The sequence below is a fragment of the Lithobates pipiens genome, unplaced genomic scaffold (genome assembly GCF_037356315.1).
Source record: "Lithobates pipiens isolate NorthernLeopardFrog02 unplaced genomic scaffold, aLitPip1_a1.2 Scaffold_18, whole genome shotgun sequence".
Taxonomy (NCBI): Eukaryota; Metazoa; Chordata; class Amphibia; order Anura; family Ranidae; genus Lithobates; species Lithobates pipiens.
The window spans coordinates 31,030,854-31,056,692 of record NW_027507758.1 but is presented as its reverse complement, the minus strand read 5'-3'; the positions used below and the strand labels follow the sequence as shown (position 1 = coordinate 31,056,692).

Below are 25,839 nucleotides of genomic sequence, written 5' to 3'. Positions count from 1 at the left end.
GGGGGGGGAATAGTGCCCCATCATCGGTGTCAGTGGGGGGGGGGGAATAGTGCCCCATCATCGGTGTCAGTGGGGGGGGGGGAATAGTGCCCCATCATCGGTGTCAGTGGGGGGGGGAATAGTGCCCCATCATTGGTGTCAGTGGGGGGGGGGAATAGTGCCCCATCATGTGTCAGTGGGGGGGGAATAGTGCCCCATCATCGGTGTCAGTGGGGGGGAATAGTGCCCCATCATCGGTGTCAGTGGGGGGGGGAATAGTGCCCCATCATCGGTGTCAGTGGGGGGGGGGAATAGTGCCCCAATCATTGGTGTCAGTGGAAGGAATAGTGCCTTGAACTGTCTCCAGCAGTGGGGGGAATAATGCTCCAAGGGCCAGATAAAAGCAAGCAAAGGGCCACAGTTTGGAGACTATTGATCCAATTAAATTGATACCTTTTTACAGCATTGACATTTTCCCTGACTTTTTCCGTTTTGTTTTGTCCCACAAACAGGAACCTCTTGCCACATTTCTTGACGACTTCTTTGATGGCCTCTTCACTGAGTGCGGACGATGGGTTCAATGAGTTCAGATCGTGGGCTGTGTACAGGAGAGCCTCAAAGACGTCATCTATGGAAGAAAAAAAAATTCAGATAGTAAAGCAAACAGCATGTGGACATAAGACTGTGTACTGGGAGCAGCACATCATGAGAGAACACGGCACTAGGGTGACCACATTTCCAAACTGCCATTCAGGGACACCACCCCCTTTCCAAAAAAAGATGGAGGTGGGGGGGGGGGGGGTAGTCTGGTGATTTGTTGGGTGAATCATCCCGACATCATGCTTGATTTGGTGTCAGGATGATCAAACCACATTATTTCTAGTACTACATAACCTGCCACCAGATGCAGTGTGCCACTTGCCACCCATAGCCTGCCACCAGATGCAGTGTGCCACTTGCCACCCATAGCCTGCCACCAGATGCAGTGTGCCACTTGCCACCCATAGCCTGACACCAGATGCAGTGTGTCACTTGCCACCCATAGCCTGACACCAGATGCAGTATGCCACTTGCCAATGCCATTATTGTCCAGTGTCCACAGTGTGGACAGCGAGTCAGGCTGTGAGTGAGAGAAGGAGAAGTCGGGCACTTGGGCAGCCGTCAATCTGATCCAGTAGCAGCACACAGAACAGACACCAGGCGACCAGTCCCAGCAGCTGTCACTCCCTCTGCATGCCACCAGGTGCCGGAGAAGGTGGTGGGTGGAGAGAGGAGACGCTCAGACACTATCTGGAAAGACGATCACACCAGTCCCTGCTGCTTGCCTCGGGTGTCGGAGAAGAAGGAGGTGCCAAGGTGGGTGGAGACAGCAGTGCAGCACTAGGCATGGGCCTCGCTCCCGGCCTCACTGTCTAAGAGAGAGCGTGAGAGTCTGTGACATCACTGGTTACTAGACGCCAGCCGGGGCTGGCCCTAGCAACCAGTTATGGAAATGTAGCTACTAGTTAGTAGGGCTGTGTCCTTAACCACTTGCTTACAGGGCACTTAAACACCTTCCTGCCCAGACCAATTTTCAGCTTTCGGTGCTCTCACAATTTGAATGACAATTACTCAGTCATGCAACACTGTACCCAAATGAATTTTTTGTCCTTTTTTTCCCACAAATAGAGCTTTCTTTTGGTGGTATTTGATCACCTCTGGGGTTTTTATTTTTTGCGCTATAAATGAAAAAAGACCGAAAATTTTGAAAAAAAACGCATATTTCTTTGTTTCTGTGACAGAATTATGCAAATTATTAATTTTTCTTCATAAATTTTGGTCACAATTTATACTGCTACATGTCTTTGGTAAAAATAACCCAAATTAGTGGATATTATTTGGTCTTTGTGAAAGTTAGAGAGTCTACAAGCTGTGGTGCGAATCGCACAAAATTGATCACATCTGATGTACTGGTGGCCTATCTCGCTTCTTGTGACCCGAACAAGTCAGGAAAGTACAAATACCCCCCAAATGACCCCTTTTTGGAAAGTAGACATTCCAAGGTATTTAGTAAGAGGCATGGTGAGCTTTTTGATGTTGTCATTTTTTTCCCACAATTCTTTGCAAAATTAAGATTTTTCATTTTTTTTTTTTCTCCACAAAATTGTCATTGTAATAGGTTATTTCTCTCACGTGGCATGTGTATACCACAAATGACACCCCCCAAAAAATTCTGCTACTCCTCCTGAGTATTACAATACCACATGTGTGGGACTTTTTCACAGCCTGGCCACATAGAGAGGCCCAACATGCAGGTAGCGCCATCATGTGTTCTAGGAACATAAGTTACACATCTAACTTGTTGACTATTTATTACACTTTTGAAGCACCAGGACAATGACACGTGACACTGATGACAGATGGCACTGATACGTGGCAATGATGACAGGTGCCACTGATGACAGATGGCACTAATATGTGGCACTGATGACAGATGGCACTAATATGTGGCACTGATGACGCGTGGCACTTATACGTGGCACTGATGACACGTGGCACTAATACGTGGCACTGATGACACGTGGCACTGAAACGTGGCACCGATGACAGATGGCACTAATACGTGGCACTAATATGTGCCACCGATGACAGATGGCACTAATACATGGCACCGATGACGCGTGACACTGATGACAGATGGCACTGATAAGTGGCATTGATGACACGTGACACTGACAACAGATGGCACGTGACACTGACAGGTGGCACTGATGACAAATGGCACTGATACGTGGCACTGATGACAGATGGCACTATGTGGCACTGATGACACGTGGCACTGACGGCAGGTGGCACTGACGGCAGGTGGCACTGACGGCAGGTGGCACTGACGGCAGGTGGCACTGACGGCAGGTGGCACTGACGGCAGGTGGCACTGACGGCAGGTGGCACTGGGGTGGATGGCACTGGGGGCAGGTAGCACTGGGGTGGATGGCACTGGGGGCAGGTAGCACTGGGGTGGATGGCACTGGGGGCAGGTAGCACTGGGGTGGATGGCACTGGGGGCAGGTAGCACTGGGGTGGATGGCACTGGGGGCAGGTAGCACTGGGGTGGATGGCACTGGGGCAGATAGCACTGCTGGGGGCGGATGGCACTGCTGGGGGCGGATGGCACTGCTGGGGGCGGATGGCACTGCTGGGGGCGGATGGCACTGCTGGGGGCGGATGGCACTTTTTATTTCATTTTTTTAATTTTTTTTTTTTCCAGAATCAGAACGGCTGCCGCTGCAGCCGTTCATCTCTCCCCTCTCGCACTGTCTGTGCGAGGAAGGAGAGCGGCGCTGCGAGATGATCTCATATGTTTACATATGAGATCATCTCCCATTGGACACGCCGATCACGCTGTAAACGGCCGCTGTGATTGGCCGTTTACAGCGATCTGTGTTTGCCTGTCCCCGGGGGACACGGCGAACACAGAACTTCCGCGATGCGCGCCCGCGGCGGCGCGCATTGCGGAAGTAAACATCAGGCCGTCCAGGGACGACCGCCCGAACGAACGCGCCTGCTCTACGGCCGTAATTCGGCTATAGGGCGGGCGCGAGGAGGTTAATTCCATTCCAGGACACTGCATTGTCCCAGAATGAAGGTGCCCGGGACCAGGGACGGAGATGGCCATTGCGGGACAATGCCAGGCAATCCGGGACACGTGGGCACCTTACACGGCACACAGGCTTAAGGAGTGCATTGGTGTGCAGGGACTAGCATGTAATTATATATGTGCACAGTGAAAGAATGAATGAATATGGGTTCTGCCGGCACCCCAAACACTTTCTGCGCTCAATGCAGCATTAACAAGCCCCATAGATGCTCTCCCATTAAAGGCTATTCGTGTTCACTGTCTGGTGAACTCTATGCCTGCACCCGAATACGACATGGAAATAGACAGACCCCAAATGAAGCCCCTATGTGCCGACCCAAACCAGAGCCCCCGCGTGGTGACCCCCAGCTGGAACCTGTACTCATCCATCCCAACTGGATCCTAGAAACCCCAAATCCAAGTGAAGCCTGTGCACAGAGACCCCCGACTAGAGCCTGTGCACAGAGACCCCCCGACTAGAGCCAGTGCACAGAGACCCCCCGACTAGAGCCAGTGCACAGAGACCCCCCGACTAGAGCCAGTGCACAGAGACCCCCCGACTAGAGCCAGTGCACAGAGACCCCCCGACTAGAGCCAGTGCACAGAGACCCCCCGACTAGAGCCAGTGCACAGAGACCCCCCGACTAGAGCCAGTGCACAGAGACCCCCCGACTAGAGCCAGTGCACAGAGACCCCCCGACTAGAGCCAGTGCACAGAGACCCCCCGACTAGAGCCAGTGCACAGAGACCCCCCGACTAGAGCCAGTGCACAGAGACCCCCCGACTAGAGCCAGTGCACAGAGACCCCCCGACTAGAGCCAGTGCACAGAGACCCCCCGACTAGAGCCAATCAGAGCCTGAACACACCTACTGCAAAGGGAGCCCGTTACACCAACCCCAACCAGGAGCTTTCGCATACCTATCCCAACAAGCCTTCCTCAATCAAAGGATATACACGTCGACCGCCTGCACAAGTCCGACCCCCCTGACTGGGGCCTGCACACGGCCGACCCCCCTGACTGGGGCCTGCACACGGCCGACCCCCCTGACTGGGGCCTGCACACGGCCGACCCCCCTGACTGGGGCCTGCACACGGCCGACCCCCCCCCCCCCCCCCCCCCGATTGGGGCCTGAACACGGCCGACAAGCTCTATAGGAATGCCTGGTGAACCAGAATAAAAAAGGAGCAACTCACCAACATCCCTATCCATGGCTTTTGCTAACCGGCCCACCGTCATGTTGTTCCATACCTCCACCACTTCCGTCTTCTGTTTTAGTTTAATAACTGGCAACGTTTGTTTCTTTTGTTCTTTTTCCTATTTAATAAGGAGAATTACAGGGAAAATAAGAAAGCACTAAAGAATGACAATCATAGTATACCTTAGTTGACCATAAATTGAACTCAAGACAGATATAAATACATTAGTGCAGTTATCTATTCATTGAAGTAGAACTAAAGACAAAAACAGTTTTTTTTTTTTTTATTGCAGGATTTATAACCCCTGTCAGTTTTTGTTTTTTTTTGCCATTCGTGTCCTATAGGGGAGAGTTTTCCTTCCATTCCAATAATCAAATAAGAAAGTAAGACTAAATCCCCCCAGAGTGAGGTGTCTACCAGGGTCACCAGAACTAGCGTCCCCACTGGAAGATTCCCCCTCTGGTGACAATTAAGAAATTTTATTTTCTGTTTCACTCTCAGTGATCATGGTAAACAGCACCGATAGAGAGGGTGAATCTCCCTAATGGGGGCACAGACAGAGATAAAAACCCAAAAGGGCTTCTAATCCCTCTCCACACAACCAAAAAAAAAAAAGTTTTGCCTTTAGAGCCCTTTCACACTTTTAGCGGCAGTATTTGGTCCCTAGCAGGGACGGTTTTACCCCCCTGCTAGCGGCCGAGAAAGGGTTTAAACCATCACAAAGCGCTGCTACAGTAGAGCTTTGCCAGCGGTATAGCCACGCTGCCCCATTCATTTCAATGGGCAGGAGCGGTGTATACACCTCTCCTTCACCACTCCAAAGATGCTGCTAGTAGGACTTTTTTTACCGTCCCGCCAGCGCGCCGCTCTAGTGTGATTGTGCCCCATTGTTGTTGTCATTGGGAGGAATTGTGCCCCACTGTTATTACAGTGGGGCACAATTCCTCCCAATAACAACAACAATGGGGCACAATAACACCAACAATGGGGCACAATTCCTCCCAATGACACCAACATTGGGGCACAATTCCTCCCAATGACAACAACAATGGGGCACAATTCCTCCCAATAACAACAACAATGGGGCACAATAACACCAACAATGGGGCACAATTCCTCCCAATGACACCAACATTGGGGCACAATTCCTCCCAATGACAACAACAATGGGGCACAAAATAACACCAACAATGGGGCAGAATTCCTCCCAATGACACCAACATTGGGGCACAATTCCTCCCAATGACAACAACAATGGGGCACAATAACACCAATATAGGGATGCAAACACTCTCATTGAAACAAACAATGGGACAATATTAGCCCTCCTAAAGTCTGAGAGAGAGAAAACTGGCCCTATGTTTCAAAAAAAAAAAGCGAGGCTTTCAGGTGAGGCTATGCACTGTAAGGATTTACTGCTCGTTTTGTCCACGGGGAAGAGGAGAAAGCCTAAACTCACCTGATCCTCTGCTCCACCAGCAAATGGTGCTCCTCCACGATCCCGCGGTGGACTGTTCCTGACGGCCTCACATCCACATCTATGGGCTGGATGAAGTCAGGAATGGTCCACAGCAAAAGGCTGCTAAACCGCAGGGGGGGGGGAGGGGAAGTGCAGGAGACACAGGGATCAGTCTTTGGGGGGAGAATCGGAGGATCAGGTGAGTATATATCCTTTCTCATGTCCCCCTAGACCAAAATGAGCACTTATCCTTTTGCCCGTTGGGCTTTAAATACAGATAATATTACCACCACAACCTTGCCTGATATTTGCCTTGTGTAATTCCCCTTACAGCAGACTGGGAGAGGGAGGGTGCTACTAGGAGCTATTCAGATGGCTGGCGGTAATATATGTGCTATACACACACACACACACACAACTCCTTTTTACCTTTCTGGTGGACAAGTAGCGGTACTGTAGAAGGGTCGTCTGCAGGCGGCACGCTCGGTTTCTCAGACACAGCATATGTAATTGGCGGCATGCCTTGTGGAAGCGAACCACTTGCTCCACTTGCAGTAAGATATTCCTATTCATTTTCCTGTAAGAAGAGAGACAAATTTGCAAAACATGGTAGACAAATGTATGAGAAATAAGGGTTACACCCCCCCCCCCTCCGGGCTACAACCCCCAAGAGCCCCTCCCCTCTGTTCTTCTTTTTATACATTACTAATGGAAGGAAATACTTCTCCTCTTTTATAGCTGCATCGTCCCCACTTGTCCTTTCACTCGCAGTCTATTGATTCTTCCTCTAGTTCTCCAAATGAAAAAGTCTGTACTTTGTAGGGACATAATACTGGAGAAAGTGTTTGCAGGAGCCTGGCATTGCACCTTCTATCCACTGACCATATGGTGCAATGCTCTGCAGGGTGCAAGGTGGATTTACTAAAGACAAATAGGCTGTTCACTTTGCATGGGAAATTTCCCTTAGCTTAGTCAATTAAAGTGAAGCTCTGCTAACATTCATCATCCAATCACGTGCAGGCGCACGTTTATCTTGCACGTGATTGGGCATTTCTTTACAAAGTGAATTTTCACCACATTTACTAAGCTAAGAGTAATTTCCCCTTGCAGAGAACGATCAGCCTGTTTGCCTATAGCAAATCAACCCCATTGTGTCAACCTTTACCCCAAACTCACCGAAGCAGATTTATGAAAAATCTGACATTTCCCAAACATTCACTTCAGGTGAATCTTCCATGCTGGTTCACACCAGCGCGTTTTGCGAGATCGCATGTGATTCACACCGCACTGCAAATCACATGCGTTGTCCACGCGATGCGAATTCAGCCATGCAGATAGTATGGCTGATATCACATCACATTCAGACCAAACTCGCACAGGACCCTTTTTTTTTTTTTGGTCCGCACCAGAATCGGATGTAAAAACCCATGCGATCTCATTAATGTCCAAACTGTCAGTTTGCAGTGCGATATGCGAGCTGAAATGGGGGTGTCATTAACAATGTATTGACACTCCCAGCAGTTCTCATATGGCAGTGTAAACTGCTGTGCAAGTCGAGTGCGATGCGGGAACCGGCAGTGGATTCGCAGGGTACACGCATCGCACAAGTGTGAACCGAGCCTCCAGGTGCATGTGGTTTGAATGAGTGATTGGTTCATCAATGGTCAAAGCCACATGTTTTATAAATACATGCCATCAAGTCCTCCCGGCGTGGGGAATATTCCAGTATCTGTATATAATAGTACAGCAGAGTACAATACCTCTCTTGATTTCAAAATCCTCTGTTCGTCACTGCGCACAGATAAGGAAATAACTATGCAGATTCATCCCCCTTCACAGCTTCAGAGCAGCCTGCTCCAAGGTCTATTCCTCTGCAGAAGCCAAGCCTCAGTGTGAAAAGCCGGAAAGCCAAGCCTCACTCTGGAATATAGCCAACCCTCAATCTGGAGCGAAGCAACTAAGTCTCAAGCTGAAAAACTGCTTGGACCTTGAAGAAGGGGTTACACCCCCCAAAAGCTTGTTCTGAAATTTTATGTGTTAGTACAGTACTTAATTATTTTTGTTGCAAGTGCACTAATATGGCTACAATCACCTCAAGCAAGCTATAGAGCAGCAAAACCAAACCTGAGCTGGAGAGCAGCAAAACCAAGCCTCGATCTGGAGAGCAGCAAAACCAAGCCTCGATTTAGAGTGCAGCAAAACCAAGCCTCGATTTGGAGTGCAGCAAAACCATGCCTTGATTTGGAGTACAATAAAACCAAACCTCGATCTGGAGAGTAGCAAAACCAAGCCTCGATTTGGAGTGCAACAAAACCAAGCCTCGATTTGGAGTGCAGATAAACCAAACCTCGATTTGGAGTGCAACAAAACCAAGCCTCGATTTGGAGTGCAGATAAACCAAGCCTCGATTTGGAGTGCAACAAAACCAAGCCTCGATTTGGAGTGCAGATAAACCAAACCTCGATTTGGAGTGCAGCAAAACCGAGCCTCGATTTGGAGTGCAGCAAAACCGAGCCTCGATTTGGAGAGCAGCAAAACCAAGCTTCGATTTGGAGAGCAGCAAAACCAAGCCTCAATTTGGAGAGCAGAAAAACCAAGCCTCAATTTGGAGACCAACAAAACCAAGCGAAGCAATTAAGTGTCAATCTGAAAAACTGCTTGGTATTGAAGAAGGGGTTACACCCCCCCCAAAAGCTTGTTCTGAAATTTTATGTGTTAGTATAGTACTTAATTATTTTTGTTGCAAGTGCAGTAATATGGCTACAAAGGACCTGTCATGGCCCATGCTTTCACAAGGGATGTTGTTCATCTCTTGTGGTGGCAATAAAGTTGACAAAAAAAAAGGAAGTGTAAAAAATGAATTTTAAATAAAAATAATGTGCCCCCGCCTCCGCATGCATGTAAGCGTAGAGACATTGGGGTGCACTGATGATGTCACTTCTGGGTACGTCATCGGTGCCCCAGAGGGTCTCCTAGTTTACCAGGAAGTCCTGGTAGCCACCAATGCCCCTGAACCTCTGGCTACCGACACACCAACGGCCACCACCCAAGAGTAGAGCGGATAAACACGGCATTCATCATTTATACTGGAATTGTTTTTAACCTTGTGAGTGTATTTCTTACCTTTTATACAATAAATTGTGGTCATACTGCACTTAGATGGCGCTGCTCTCTCTGTCCTTTTGTGTCCCCAGAGTCCCTTCAAACTCCCCCCAACCTGCACTCAATTACCCCCCTACTCCCCCACCATGTCCTCACTTACCCCCTACTCTCCCCCTACCCTGTCTTCACTCATCCTCCTACTCCCCCCCCACCCTGCCTTCAATCATCCTCCTACTCCCCCAACCCTGCCTTCACTCATCCTCCTACTTCCCCCCACCCTGTCTTCACTCATCCTCATACTCCCCCCCCCCCCACCCTGTCCTCACATATCCTCCTACTACCACCCACCATATCCTCACTTACTCCCCCCCGCCCTGTCTTCACTTATCCTCCTACTCCCCCCCCCCCTGTACTCGCTCATCCTCCTACTCCACCCCCTCACCCTGTCCTCACATATCCTTTTACTTGCACCCGCCATATCCTCACTTACCCTCTACTCCCACCCATCCTGCCTTCACATATCCTCCTACTCCCCCCCCCTGTCCTCACTCATCCTCCTACTCCCCCCCACCCTGTCCTCACTTACCCCCTACTCTCCCCCACCCTGTCTTCACTCATCCTGCTACTCCTCCCCCACCCTGTCCTCACATATCCTCCTACTACCACCCACCATATCCTCACTTACCCCCTACTCCCCAGTAGGGGGTAAGCCAGCTTGACCCATATGTGTCTGAGTAACACAGGGTATAATTCCCCCAGCAAATTCCCCTCATAATTTTAGTTGTTGTTATCTGTTCATGTATAATAAAGTTTACTGATGAAAAAAAAAGTGATTTCATTTCTGACCACGCCCAAAACCAAGCCTCAATTTGGAGAGCAGAAAAACCAAGCCTCAATTTGGAGAGCAACAAAACCAAGCGAAGCAATTAAGTCTCAAGCTGAAAAACTGCTTGGTATTGAAGAAGGGGTTACACCCCCCAAAAGCTTGTTCTGAAATTTTATGTGTTAGTATAGTACTTAATTATTTTTGTTGCAAGTGCAGTAATATGGCTACAAAGGACCTGTCATGGCCCATGCTTTCACAAGGGATGTTGTTCATCTCTTGTGGTGGCAATAAAGTTTACAAAAAAAAAAGGAAGTGTAAAAAATGAATTTTAAATAAAAATAATGTGCCCCCGCCTCCGCATGCATGTAAGTGTAGAGACATTGGGATGCACTGATGATGTCACTTCTGGGTACGTCATCGGTGCCCCCGAGGGTCTCCTAGTTTACCAGGAAGTCCTGGTAGCCACAAATGCCCCTGAACCCCTGGCTACCAACACACCAACGGCCACCACCCAAGAGTAGAGCGGATAAACACGGCATTCATCATTTATACTGGAATTGTTTTTAACCTTGTGAGTGTATTTCTTACCTTTTATAGAATAAATTGTGGTCATACTGCACTTAGATGGCGCTGCTCTCTCTGTCCTTTGTGTCCCCAGAGTCCCTTCAAACTCCCCCCCAACCTGCACTCAATTACCCCCCTACTCCCCCACCATGTCCTCACTTACCCCCTACTCTCCCCCTACCCTGTCCTCACTCATCCTCCTACTCCCCCCCACCATGTGCTCACTTACCCCCTACTCTCTCCCACCCTGTCTTCACTCATCCTGCTACTGCTCCCCCACCCTGTCCTCACATATCCTCCTACTACCACCCACCATATCCTCACTTACCCCCTACTCCCCAGTAGGGGGTAAGCCAGCTTGACCCATATGTGTCTGAGTAACACAGGGTATAATTCCCCCAGCAAATTCCCCTCATGATTTTATTTGTTGTTATCTGTTCATGTATAATAAAGTATAAGATATTTGATCACCTGTTTTTTTTTTTTTTATTAAAAAAGACCGAATGAAAAAAATAGAAAACCGTTTTATATTTTGTTAATAAATTGTGCAAACAGGTAATTTTTCTCCTTCATTGATGTACGCTGATGAGGCTGCACTAGTGGGCACCAATAGGGGTCACTGATGTGCACTGATAAGGTGACATTGATGGGCACTAATAGGCAGCACTGGTGGGCACTGAAGGGCATTGATAGGTGACACTGAAGAGCACTAATAGGTGGCACTGATGGGTGGCAGTGATGGGCACTGATGGGTGGCAGTGATGGGCAATGATCGGCACTGGTAGGCGACACTGATAGGCAGTACTTCTAGGTGGCACTGATGAGGCACCACTGGTGGGCATTGATAGGTGACACTGATGTACTTGTGGGCACTGATTGGTGGGCACTGATTGGTGGGCACTGTGGACCATATGAGGCAGTTTAGTCTCTCCCAGATCGGGATCGATGTCTCTTCAACAGGAGCCGGTGATCGGCTTTTTTTTCTCCTCATGCTGTCAACTGGAGAAGAAAAAAAAAGTTTACTGATTCTCTGTTTACATCAATGATCAACTGTCATTGGATGACAGCTGATCATGTGGTAAGGGGTCAGGATCAACCCCTTACTGTGATCTGTGATCACCCGAGTCTCAATGACTCGGGTGATCACCGCGCGCATCGCTTGCACCCTGCAGGGGGGGGGGGGGGGGCGTGGCTAGCCTGCTAAGGGGAGGACGTCTATTGACGCCCTCCCGGAAAAGAAAGCAGATCCGCGCTGTAGCCGTCATTCGGATATAGTGCGGATCTGAAGGAGTTAATACATTGCTGACTGCAGAAGATATTATCTTCTATCTCTCCTTTAATAGTTACTGGAAGAGCAGTGTTAGGGTTACAGGGAGGGTTATTCTTGGGGATATAGGGAGGGATAGTATTGGGGTTACAGGGAGGGTTATTCTTGGGGCTATAGGGAGGGTTAGTATTGGGGTTACAGGAAGGGTTATTCTTGGGGCTATAGGGAGGGTTAGTATTGGGGTTACAGGGAGGGTTATTCTTGGGGATATAGGAAGGGTTAGTATTGGGGTTACAGGAAAGGTTATTCTTGGGGCTATTGGGAGGGATAGTATTGGGGTTACATGGAGGGTTATTCTTGGGGCTATAGGGAGGGTTAGTATTGGGGTTACAGGGAGGGTTATTCTTGGGGCTATAGGGAGGGTTAGTATTGGGGTTACAGGGAGGGTTATTCTTGGGGATATAGGAAGGGTTAGTATTGGGGTTACAGGAAGGGTTATTCTTGGGGCTATAGGGAGGGATAGTATTGGGGTTACAGGTAGCGTTATTCTTGGGGATATAGGGAGGGATAGTATTGGGGTTACAGGGAGGGTTATTCTTGGGGCTATAGGGAGGGTTCGTATTGGGGTTACAGGGAGGGTTATTCTTGGGGCTATAGGGAGGGTTAGTATTGGGGTTACAGGGAGGGTTATTCTTGGGGATATAGGAAGGGTTAGTATTGGGGTTACAGGAAGGGTTATTCTTGGGGCTATAGGGAGGGATAGTATTGGGGTTACAGGTAGCGTTATTCTTGGGGATATAGAGAGGGATAGTATTGGGGTTACAGGGAGGGTTATTCTTGGGGCTATAGGGAGGGTTAGTATTGGGGTTACAGGAAGGGTTATTCTTGGGGCTATAGGGAGGGTTAGTATTGGGGTTACAGGGAGGGTTATTCTTGGGGATATAGGAAGGGTTAGTATTGGGGTTACAGGAAGGGTTATTCTTGGGGATATAGGGAGGGATAGTATTGGGGTTACAGGGAGGGTTATTCTTGGGGCTATAGGGAGGGTTAGTATTGGGGTTACAGGAAGGGTTATTCTTGGGGCTATAGGGAGGGTTAGTATTGGGGTTACAGGGAGGGTTATTCTTGGGGATATAGGAAGGGTTAGTATTGGGGTTACAGGAAGGGTTATTCTTGGGGCTATAGGGAGGGATAGTATTGGGGTTACAGGGAGGGTTATTCTGGGGGATATAGGGAGGGATAGTATTGGGGTTACAGGAAGGGTTACATAGTTACATAGTAGGTGAGGTTGAAAAAAAGATTTAAGTCCATCAAGTCCAACCTATGTGTGTGATTATATGTCAGTATTACATTGTATATCTCTGTATGTTGCGGTCGTTTAGGTGCTTATCTAATAGTTTCTTGAAACTATCGATGCCCCCCGTTGAGACCACTGCCTGTGGAAGGGAATTCCACATCCTTACCGCTCTTGCAGTAAAGAACCCTCTATGTAGTTTAAGGTTAAACCTCTTTTTCTTATCATCCCCTCCAAGAGTTTACATACTATTGATGTTAGGCTAACTGGTCTGTAATTCCCAGGGATGTATTTTGGGCCCTTTTTAAATATTGGTGCTACATTGGCTTTTCTCCAATCAGCTGGTACCATTCCAGTCAGTAGACTGTAAGTAAAAATTAGGAACAACGGTCTGGCAATTACTTGACTGAGTTCCCTAAGTACCCTCGGGTGCAAGGCATCTGGTCCCGGTGATTTATTAATGTTAAGTTTCCCAAGTCTAATTTTAATTCTGTCCTCTGTTACCATGGTGGTGCTTCCTGTGATTTTTCACGAGGATAAACACTGCAGTTTTGGTTACTGAAGCCCCCCCCCCCCGATTCCCTTGTGAAGACTGAGAAGAATAAATTCAATACCTTTGCCATCTCCCCATCCTTAGTAACAATATGTGCTTTCTCATTCTATATGGGACCAACATGGTCTGTCCTCTCTTTGTTACTGTTTATATACTTAAAGAATTTCTTTTTTTTTTTTTTGCTCTTCTCCGTTCTGTCTTAGCCGCCCTTATTGTAATCTTACATTTCTTGTTGCATTCTTTATAAAGTCTGAATGCTGATGATGATCCCTCAACCTTGTATTTTTTGAAGGCCTTCTCCTTTGCTTTTATATGCATTTTTACATTGGAGATGAGCCATCCAGGACTTTTGTTCGCTCTTTTAAATTTATTACCCAATGGGATGCATTGGCTGATGCACTTATTTAATATGCTCTTAAAGCAAACCCATATTTCCTCCGTGTTCTTTGTTTCTAAGATTTTATCCCAATTTATGCCTTCTAGCAAAGTTCGTAGTTTAGGGAAGTTGGCTCTTTTGAAATTCAGTGTCTTTGTATTCCCCTTATGTTTCTGATTTGTATGATTTACACTGAAGCCAATTGACCTGTGATCGCTGTTTCCTAAATTGCTCCATATTTCCACATCCGTGATCAGGTCTGTATTGTTGGTAAACAGTAGATCCAGTAACACTTTATTTCTAGTTGGTGCGTCTACCATCTGAACCATGAAATTGTCCTGCAAGGCATTTAGGAACTGGCGAGCCTTAGATGAATGTGCGGTTCCCTCTGCCCAGTCTATGTCTGGATAATTAAAATCTCCCATTATGATAACACTTCCCATCCTTGCTGCTAATCCAAATTGTGATAGGAGATCTGTCTCCCCCTCCTCCCTCAGGTTAGGGGGCCTATAGCATACTCCCAGTGTTATTTTCCCCTTAGCTTCATCCCTTTGGAGCTCTACCCATAAGGATTCCACCTCCTCCCTAGCTTCCTTAGTGATGTCATCTCTCACATTCACTTGTACATTATTCTTGATATAGGCATACTTGGGGCTATAGAGAGGTATAGTATTGGGGTTACAGGGAGGGTTATTCTTGGGGCTATAGGGAGGGTTAGTTTAGGGGTTGCATAGAGTGTTATACTTGAGGATAGTGATGGCCGAATGGTTCGCCCGGCGGTCGTTTTGCGGCGAATTTCAGCTGTTCGCGGTCCGCCCGATCGGCGGACTATTGCCGCCGTTCGCCCGGCGGACTTCCGTGTTTACTGTGTAAAAGAACTTTGACCTATGATGACACATCCATCATGGGTTACAGGACAGACAATTGAGACATTACAGCACATGGACACTTGGACATTCCCCCTAACTTATAAATAGACCCGATCCGGCGGCCATTTTACATTCTTTCTTCTGTCACTATAGGGAGAGGTTGCTGTGTGGAGCAGGGAGAGATTGCAGTGACCCAAATCGCTAGCTATTTGGTACACAAAAGTTATTTTCAGGACTGGTATAGGTGTTAGGTGTAGTTCAGGATATAGGTTTGAGGCAGTGCTGTGCCAGTGATTGTTGCAGCAGCCTGAGTGTCTTTTGTCAGTGTAGAGAAAGGGACAGGACGCTGTGTGCTGCAGGGACAGTCAGTTTAATCATTAGCTGTTACTATTAGGTCCACAAAAGTGCTATTCAAGTTATTGTTCCAGCAGCCTCTGTTTTGTCAGTTTATATAGGGACAGGCAGGAAGCTGTGTGTGAGGCAGTGAGGGTCAGTTTAATCAGTAGCTGTTACTATTAGGTCCACAAAGGTTCTTTTCAGGACTGGTATGGTAATAGGCTTGTACGCGTATAATATTCTTTCTTCCAAATATAGAAAGAATATTATACTTGACTGCTGCCCTTCTGCTGCAGTCTGCTAATCATTCACAACCTACTTGTTCCACAAAGGTCCTTATAAGGACTGGTAACTTGGTCTAGGGTGCTGCAGTACATAGGGTTGAGTGAGGTACAGTCTGCTATTCCATAAGGACTGGTATAGGTCCACAATACATAGGGTTGAGGTGCACTACTGCTGACCGCTGTCCTATACTGCAGCAGTCCTTCATCAGTATAGGGACTGATGTACAGTCTGCTAATCAGTCACAGCCTACTTGTTCCACAAAGGTCCTTATAAGGACTGGTAACTTGGTCTAGGGTGCTGCAGTACATAGGGTTTAGTGAGGTACAGTCTGCTATTCCATAAGGACTGGTATAGGTCCACAATACATAGGGTTGAGGTGCACTACTGCTGACCGCTGCCCTATACTGCAGCAGTCCTTCATCAGTATAGGGACTGACGTACAGTCTCCTAATCAGTCACAACCTACTTGTTCCACAAAGGTCCTTATAAGGACTGGTAACTTGGTCTAGGGTGCTGCAGTACATAGGGTTGAGTGAGGTACAGTCTGCTATTCCATAAGGACTGGTATAGGTCCATAATACATAGGGTTGAGGTGCACTACTGCTGACCGCTGCCCTATACTGCAGCAGTCCTTCATCAGTATAGGGACTGACGTACAGTCTGCTAATCAGTCACAACCTACTTGTTCCACAAAGGTCCTTATAAGGACTGGTAACTTGGTCTAGGGTGCTGCAGTACATAGGGTTGAGTGAGGTACAGTCTGCTATTCCATAAGGACTGGTATAGGTCCACAATACATAGGGTTGAGGTGCACTACTGCTGACCGCTGCCCTATACTGCAGCAGTCCTTCATCAGTATAGGGACTGACGTACAGTCTGCTAATCAGTCACAACCTACTTGCTCCACAAAGGTTCTTATAAGGACTGGTAAGGTCTAGGGTGCTACAGTACATAGGGTTGAGTGAGGTACAGTCTGCTATTCCATAAGGACTGGTATAGGTCCACAATACATAGGGTTGAGGTGCACTACTGCTGACCGCTGCCCTATACTGCAGCAGTCCTTTATCAGTATAGGGACTGACGTACAGTCTGCTAATCAGTCACAACCTACTTGTTCCACAAAGGTCCTTATAAGGACTGGTAACTTGGTCTAGGGTGCTGCAGTACATAGGGTTGAGTGAGGTACAGTCTGCTATTCCATAAGGACTGGTATAGGTACACAATACATAGGGTTGAGGTGCACTACTGCTGACCGCTGCCCTATACTGCAGCAGTCCTTCATCAGTATAGGGACTGACGTACAGTCTGCTAATCATTCACAACCTACTTGTTCCACAAAGGTCCTTATAAGGACTGGTAACTTGGTCTAGGGTGCTGCAGTACATAGGGTTGAGTGAGGTACAGTCTGCTATTCCATAAGGACTGGTATAGGTCCACAATACATAGGGTTGAGGTGCACTACTGCTGACCGCTGCCCTATACTGCAGCAGTCCTTTATCAGTATAGGGACTGAGAGTTTTGTCACAGGGTCATTTAAAAAATGACAGGCAGAGGAAGAGGCAGGCCCTTCCGCAGGGGTGGTAGGGGTAGGGCAGGAGCAACAGGCTTGAGCCAAAGTGGGAAGTTGCAGAAGGTGCGTTCAATTCATTTAAAGGACGCACCAGACTTGGTTGAGTGGCTCACTCAGCCTTACTCTTCTGCACCCTCCTCATCCTCTCGATCTGCACCCTCTTCTTCACTCTCTGCTATGTGCACCCCCAAAGACACTACCACCAACAACACCACCACCACCACATACCTTCCGCTTGAGTCACAGGAATTATTTTCCGATCCATATCAAGACATTTCTGATGCGCAGCCACTCTTGGTATTGGATCAGGAAGAGGAGGTAGCAACAACCGCTACTCAGCAGTCTGACGACAGTACCCAAATCAGCCCAAGGAGGAGGTTGGTCCCCGGTGTTGCTGCCTACTCCGAGATCTCTATAGCGGTGGGGAAGGTGACGTCGATGATGACGTGTCTAGTGATGTCACGTGGGTGCCCACAAGAGAGGAAGAGGAGGGGAGTTCAGAGGGAGATATGGACCAGCAGATAGGGAGAAGAAGCAGGAATAACTTACATTGCACAGGAGGGACAAAGCAGACTGCAAATGTATCAGGAGCGAGCCTGTACGGTCACATCTGGCGCTCCCAGGACACCGGCACATGGCTCCGCAGTGTGGGCTTTTTTTAACGTGTCCGCTGCTGACAATAGCGTTGCCATCTGCAATCTTTGCAGTCAACGCATTAGTCGCGGTAAGCCCAACACTCACCTAGGGACGACCGCCTTAAGAAGGCACATGAGCAGCCATCACCGAGCCCAGTGGGAGCAACGGAAGACACAAAGCCACACTCCAGGCTCTCACCGCCCAGCCTCGGCTTCTACTTCTCCTCTCTCCTCACAATTGTCCTCCACTCCACCTTCCATCACGCCAAGCTCACGTTTTTTTCTGCAAAAAGGCAGGCTTCCGTGGGCCTAATGTTCGAGCGTAAAAAAATGATGACGCCGGATAACCCTCTTGCCCAACGGTTGACGGCTGGCTTGTCAGAACTCATAGCCCGCCAACTACTGCCATATAAACTGGTGGACTCGGAGGCTTTTCGCAAATTTGTGGCCATTGGAACACCACAATGGAAGGTCCCAGGAAGGAAGTATTTCTCACAGAAGGGCATCCCAGAGCTATATGGCCATGTTCAGTGGCAAGTGAATGTATCTCTGGCACACAGTGTCGGTGCCAAGATACATCTGACCACAGACACGTGGTCTAGCAAACACGGGCAGGGAAGGTATATCACTTTTACTGCCCACTGGGTGAACCTTCTGAGGGCCGTCAAGCATGTAACCCGTGGCACCCGTGTAGATTTGGTTTTACCGCCACGGATTGCATGCAGGCCTGGCCCTTCTCCTCCTACTCCATCCTCCTCCCTCTCCTCCTCGGCTGACTCCTCCTTTTCCGCTGCTAGCGTCTCTTCCACTGCGCTGCCCAAGCTCCCCAGAACCTATTCGACATGCCAGGTGAGACGTTGCCATGCCGTGCTGCGTCTGTTGTGCCTGGAAGCCAAGAGCCACACTGGCCCGGCACTCCTTTCAGCTTTGTGTTCACAGGCAGATCAGTGGCTAACACCGCTCAATTTGACAGTTGGTAAAGTGGTGTGTAACAACGGTGCCAATCTGCTTAGCGTATTGAAACAGGGCAAAATAACGCACGTGCCATGCATGGCACACGTCTTAAACTTGGTCGTGCAGCGATTCGTTGTCAAATACCCTGGGGTCCAGGACATCTTGCGGCAGGCAAGGAAAATCTCGGCCTATTTCAAAAGATCTTACACGGCCATGGCTCGCCTTGCTGACATTCAGCGGCGACACAATCTGCCGGTCAGACATCTTATTTGCGATTGCCCGACGCGATGGAACTCAACCTTCTATATGCTTGATAGGCTGCTCCAGCAGAAACGTGCAGTTAACGTCTACATGTATGAACTCTGCGGCAGAACAGGTTCTGGGGAGCTGGGGTTTTTTTCACCGCACCAGTGGCTGCTCATGTGCGACGTATGCAGACTACCTGCGGCTATTTGAGGAGAACACCAAACTGGTCAGTCGCAGCCATGGCGCCATCAGTGACATGGTACCTTATGCCTTCTTTATGGAGCGTGCATTGCGTTGTGTCATTGATCAAGTTGTGGAGGAGCAGGAGCGGGAAGATGAGGAAGTCGCAATTCTGGATGAATTCCCAGGGGGGGCTACTCTATCTGAGACAAGTCAACAACAGGAGTCTGAAGAGGAGTCAGAGGAGGATGGTGCCGGGGCGGATGAGGAGGAGCAAGAAGAGCATGCTTTAAACCTTTCTGGGATCCCTGTTGTTGTGCGTGGATGGGGAGAGGAGAATGAAGAGGGCGACATTATCCTGGATGATGAGCAGGAGCCAGGCCACCACACCGCTTCCAGTTTAGTGCAAATGGGGGCCTTCATGCTCCAGTGTTTTAATAGGGACCCCCGTATAAAAAGCATAAGGTTCAAGGACCAGTACTGGGTGGCAACGTACTTAGACCCCCGGTACAAACACAAAATGGCGGAAATGTTACCGCTGTCACAGAGGGCTGGCAGAATGGAGCACTTCCAGGCCTTGCTTCGAGAAATGCTGCATTCTGCTTTTGCGTGCGCTGGCAGAGGAGCAATTCCCACTCCCAGAGAAGGAGTTGCGGGTACCAATCCAACAGCGCCTGCAAGAAGAGGCCGGTTTGAAGATGTGTTGGTGACTTCGGATATGAGGTCATTCTTTCAGCAGACCCATCGACAGGTGTCATCTGGATCCAGCATCAGGGAGCGCCTAGACCGTCAGGTGTCCGACTACATCGGGTTAACGGCAGATGTGGACGCTCTGAGGAGTGATGAACCCCTGGACTACTGGGTAGGCAGGCTTGACCTCTGGCCAGAGCTTGCCCAATTTGCCATCGAACTGTTGGCTTGCCCCTCGTCCAGTGTCCTGTCCGAAAGGACGTTCAGCGCAGCAGGGGGGATCGTGACCGATAAGCGTACTTGCCTAGCTCACGACAGTGTTAACTACCTCACATTTCTAAAAATGAATGAGGCATGGATCTCGGAGGAATTCAACACATGTGACCAGTAGACCATGTATATGTCTATAAACAATTTTTTTAATCGAGCACAGAGACCTTCTTACTTCATTTGGCTCACTTCCTTGTCCAAAAAAAGCACACCGTACTATATGCCCGTACCCTCCTCTTTGAAGAGGTTGAGCGGTGTCATATTTCTACTGGGGCTGCTTATTATGAGGGGCTCCCACCATCCCTGTGCTGTGCTGACTTCCTCCTGGGGCTGCTTATTATGAGGGGCTCCCACCATCCCTGTGCTGTGCTGACTTCCTCCTGGGGCTGTACCTCTGCTGTGCATATTATGAGGGGCTCCCAGCATCCCTGTGCTATGCTTATTATGAGGGGCTCCCACCATCCCTATGCTGTGCTGACTTCCTCCTGGGGCTGCTTATTATGAGGGGCTCCCACCATCCCTGTGCTATGCTGACATCCTCCTGGGGCTGCTTATTATGAGGGGCTCCCACCATCCCTTGCTGTGCTGACTTCCTCCTGGGGCTGTAACTCTGCTGTGCATAATATGAAGGGCTCCCACCATCCCTGTACTATGCTCATTATGAGGGGCTCCCACCATCCCTGTGCTATGCTCATTATGAGGGGCTCCCACCATCCCTGTGCTATGCTGACTTCCTCCTGGGGCTGCTTACGGTGCAGGTGTCAGTGCTGTATATCATGGTGCTGATGTCAGTACTCTCTATCACGGTGCTGCTGTCAGTGCTGTATATCACAGTGCTGGTGTTAGTGCTTTATGTCACGCTGCTGATGTCAGTGCTGTATATCATGGTGCTGATGTCAGTGCTCTCTATCACGGTGCTGCTGTCAGTGCTGTATATTATGGTGCTGGTGTTAGTGCTTTATGTCACACTGCTGATGTCAGTGCTCTCTATCACGGTGCTGTTGTCAGATCACTCTATCACGGTGCAGGTGTCATTGCTGTATGTCACGCTGCTGATGTCAGTGCTCTCTATCACGGTGCTGCTGTCAGTGCTGTATATCACGGTGCTGGTGTTAGTGCTTTATGTCACGCTGCTGATGTCAGTGCTCTCTATCACGGTGCTGTTGTCAGTGCTCTCTATCACGGTGCAGGTGTCATTGCTATATGTCATGCTGCTGATGTCAGTGCTCTCTATCACGGTGCCTGTGTCAGATGACTCTATCACGGTGCAGGTGTCATTGCTGTATGTCACGCTGCTGGTGATCATCTCCTGCACCCTCTTCTTTGCCTACCCTGACCTTCCCTCTCCTCCATTGCCTTCATGCGCTCCACAGTCCTGAATTGTCACAACAATTTCCCATATAAAAAAAGAATGCTTGTAGTTGTCGATCCCAGATTCACCTCATACATGTGTTATGTCATTGGCCATGTGGTAGGACTATGTTTGCACAGCTATTAATTATTTTGTGGCTGCAAATTTGACCTGTAGGTTTGCAAAGTTCGCCTCCCATTGAAGTCAATGGGGCCCGCCGCGAACGTTAAGGTTTGCGAACTATCGGCCGCGTTCGCGGTCCGCGTTCGCGAAAACGTCCCGTCGGAAATTCGTCCATCACTACTTGGGGATATAGGGAGAGATAGTATTGGGGTTACAGGGGGGTTATTCTTGGGGCTATAGGGAGGGTTAGTATTGGGGTTACAGGGGGAATATTCTTGTGCATATAGGGAGGGTTAGTATTGGGGTTACAGGCAAGTGTTCCACCTACTGGCTGAAATTTAGAATACAAAATAATATCTTTCTGCAAAAAACAGTATTCAAAAGTGTTTAACAAAATACATACAAATATAGGACACATTCACTGTGGTTTACATTTTATTCCATCAGGATTTAAATTGTACAGCAGAATTCTCCCTGGGGACACAAAGCAGTTAGCAGTCAAGGCAGCCATCTTGGTAATTGCATTGGCCGGGAATCGAACCCGGGTCAGCTGCTGAATAAGCAGCTATGCTCACCACTGCACCACCAACGCGAGGCATGTCTTTGGAGTGTGAAGGGAAAAAACCTATCTGCAGCTCCCCCCAGCACCCTCCACCCCCCAGCACCCTCCATCCCCCCCACCCTCCACCCCCCCCCCACCGCCCTCCACCCCCCCCACCCACTTACCTGAGCTTGATCTCAATCTAGCGCTGTGCCTGAGAGCAGTGTCTCTCCACCCACCCCCCACCTGTATATAGGTCAACCACCCCCCCAAACACATGTATATAGGTCAGCCACCCCCCCACACACCTGTATATAGGTCAGCCACCCCCCCACACACACAAACCTGCATATATGTCAGCCACCCTCCCAAACACACAAACCTGCATATATGTCAGCCACCCCCCCCCCCCACACACACACACTATAAACTATGAATGCATCGGCGCTCAGACTTAATCCTTCTCTCCTTATAGGTGCACTGCAAACCCAAACTGTTTTCCCCACCTCTTTAAAGTGAAAATAGTTCTGACCAACAATATTCTTCACCAGTGCTTGTAAGCAGGGGTGGTCCTCTATTCACTAAGCCGCCCACTCGCTTTCCCAGAGAAAGCTGAAGTTGCCCAGCCCATCATAAATGACTTCAATCAGATTCAGGAAAATCAAATATTGTCCCAATATCCTGGCCAGGTCATTTCTCCGCAGGATGTATTTCAGAATGATGATAATTATCAGGAGTGTTATCTTACACCAGAATGCACTGGTGGCCAGTAATGAAATCCAGCTGGAGGATTCTGATGGCCCGTTTGCCGTTCCTTTTACCATACCGTCCACTTCCTGCTCTGTTGAGTTTTTGCGTAACTGCTTCACTAGCTTCTGGATCTCTGGAGGGTTATACTCCCTTCCTTTGTCCAAGTCCTACACTTGCTGCTCCGTGGACATGATCTTGGACTCCTCCACTGGAATGTGGGTATTTGGGGTTTCTTGGGAGACTTTTTGCTTTCCTAACCATGGATATAATATTTTAAAAACCCATGGAATTTCCCCTGGCCTCTCTGTTGTCTTTACAGTCTCCTCTTCTATCACATGGATCTCTGGGGGGTCATTTTCAATTTTTCTGTCCAAGTCCTCCACTTGCTGCTCCGTGGACTCGATCTTGGACTCCTCCATCGTAATGTGGGTATTTGGAATTTTTTGGGGGACTTTTTGCTTTCCTAACCATGGATAGAATATTTTAAAAACCCATGGAATTTCCCCTGGTCTCTCCATTGTCTTTACAGTCTCCTCTTCTATCACGTGGATCTCTGGGGGGTCATTTTCAATTTTTCTGTCCAAGTCCTCCACTTGCTGCTCCGTGGACTCGATCTTGGACTCCTCCACCGGAATGTGGGTACTTGGAGTTTCTTGGGAGACTTCTTGCTTTTCTAACCATGGATATAATATTTTAAAAACCCATGGAACTTCCCCTAGCCTCTTCGTTGTCTTCACAGTCTCCTCTTCTATCACGTAGATCTCTGGGGGGTCATTTTCAATTTTTCTGTCCAAGTCCTCCACTTGCTGCTCCGTGGACTCGATCTTGGACTCCTCCATCGTAATGTGGGTATCTGGAATTTTTTGGGGGACTTTTTGCTTTCCTAACCATGGATAGAATATTTTAAAAACCCATGGAATTTCCCCTGGTCTCTCCATTGTCTTTACAGTCTCCTCTTCTATCACGTGGATCTCTGGGGGGTCATTTTCAATTTTTCTGTCCAAGTCCTCCACTTGCTGCTCCGTGGACTCGATCTTGGACTCCTCCACCGGAATGTGGGTACTTGGAGTTTCTTGGGAGACTTCTTGCTTTTCTAACCATGGATATAATATTTTAAAAACCCATGGAACTTCCCCTAGCCTCTTCGTTGTCTTCACAGTCTCCTCTTCTATCACGTAGATCTCTGGGGGGTCATTTTCAATTTTTCTGTCCAAGTCCTCCACTTGCTGCTCTGTGGACTTGATCTTGGACTCCTCCATCGTAATGTGGGTATCTGGGATTTTTTGGGGGACTTTTTGCTTTCCTAGCCATGGATAGAATATTTTAAAAACCCATGGAATTTCCCCTGGTCTCTCCATTGTCTTCACAGTCTCCTCTTCTATCACGTAGATCTCTGGGGGGTGGTCATTTTCAGTTTTTCTGTCCAACTCCTCCACTTGCTGCTCCGTGGACTCAATCGTGGACTCCTCCACCGGAATGTGGGTATCTGGGTTTTTTTGGGAGACTTTTTTCTTTACTAACCATGGATAGAATATTTTGAAAATCCATGGAATTTCCCCTAGCCTCTCTGTTGTCTCCTCTTCTACCACCTGGATCTCTGGAGGGTCATTTTCCCTTCCTCTGTCCAATTCGTCCACTTGCTGCCCTGTGGACTTTATCTCAGACTCCTCCACCAGAACGTGGCTTTCTGGGGGGTCATTATCTGTTTCTCTGCCCAAGTCTTCCACTTGCTGCCCTGTGGACTCAATCTTGGACTCCTCCACCGGAATGTGGATGTCTGTCTCTTTTTGTGAGTCTCTTTGCTTTTCTGACCATGAGAATGGTTTAAAAACGCATGAACTCTCCCCTGGCCCCCCTATTGACTGTACAGTCTCCTCCTCTTTCATATAAATCTCTGGGGGGTCACGTTCAATTCCTTTGCCTAATTCCTCCACTATCTGCACCGGAGCATTGATGTTCTCTTCCTTGAGGGGCATGGAGATCTCTGGAGAGGGTTTGGTGACCTCTCGTACTCCTACCCATGTGCACAGTAGAGTAAAAATGACGGCAATGATCTGATTCCTCATTTTTGTAAAGATTAGTAACTGACAAGAAATGTTAGTTACTACAACAAATAAAGATAGAAATCTGCGCTTGCTGCTCGCTATCAATAGAAGGTTTTGAATAAACAAAACCAATATGGAAAAAGAAAGCTTTGAAATTCAGTGAGAAAATACCTGGAGCTCCTTCCAGACACACCTGTCTCAGCTGAGATCAAAGACCAATTGACACTCTGCAACTGCTGTTGTTCCATATATAGCCACATCAGTGTCACTATGACATCATAGTATTGCTAAACTGCAAGAGAGATACTTCACTTTACAGCTGCTGCAAAATTAGCAACTTCACTTTACAGCTGCTGCAAAATGTATCATCTGGGCTGCGCCAGGCACTGTGCACAGGATGGATCTGATTTTGGGGATCCAGCAGAACTGGAAATGATCCGATATCTTCATTATAATGAAATCCTATAGACTGTAATACTACATATTGATACAACTGGAATGTTTCCTATTGGATGCAATAAATATTAGGAGAATCTTTTATACAGTGCGGAGATCTTTATTTATCTATTTCGTTTTATTCAATTTTATCATTTTAAAACGGCTATTGCCTTCAACAAAGATGGCGCCGGTGCTCCGTCAGATGAGGGTGACGTTTGTGACGTCCCACACATCACTTCCATTACATCATAATATGGGTCGCTCACCTGAACACTCATTGTCCGCGGTGTAATAAAGTTGATTCAATCGGTGAGTGCAGTGT

General features: G+C 48.3%; 1 protein-coding gene and 1 non-coding gene across 4 annotated transcripts in view; both read right to left on the bottom strand.

Moving 5' to 3' along the window:
- The window catches only part of MTIF2 (mitochondrial translational initiation factor 2), a 54,327-nt gene extending 46,160 nt beyond the window's left edge, over window positions 1-8,167 (bottom strand). For all 3 annotated transcript variants that reach the window (XM_077485524.1, XM_077485525.1, XM_077485526.1), the window contains exons 1-4: window positions 8,013-8,167; window positions 6,682-6,829; window positions 4,791-4,911; window positions 433-607 (exon numbers count right to left, since the gene is read on the bottom strand). In XM_077485524.1, the coding sequence (XP_077341650.1) occupies window positions 433-607; window positions 4,791-4,911; window positions 6,682-6,825 (440 nt within the window). In that variant the 5' untranslated portion in view covers window positions 6,826-6,829; window positions 8,013-8,167. The remainder of the gene's footprint in view (window positions 1-432; window positions 608-4,790; window positions 4,912-6,681; window positions 6,830-8,012) is intronic.
- Window positions 8,168-22,263: 14,096 nt separating this feature from the next.
- TRNAN-AUU (transfer RNA asparagine (anticodon AUU)) lies at window positions 22,264-22,335 on the bottom strand. Its single transcript has one exon. It is a non-coding gene; the product is annotated as a tRNA-Asn (tRNA).
- Window positions 22,336-25,839: the final 3,504 nt, after the last annotated feature.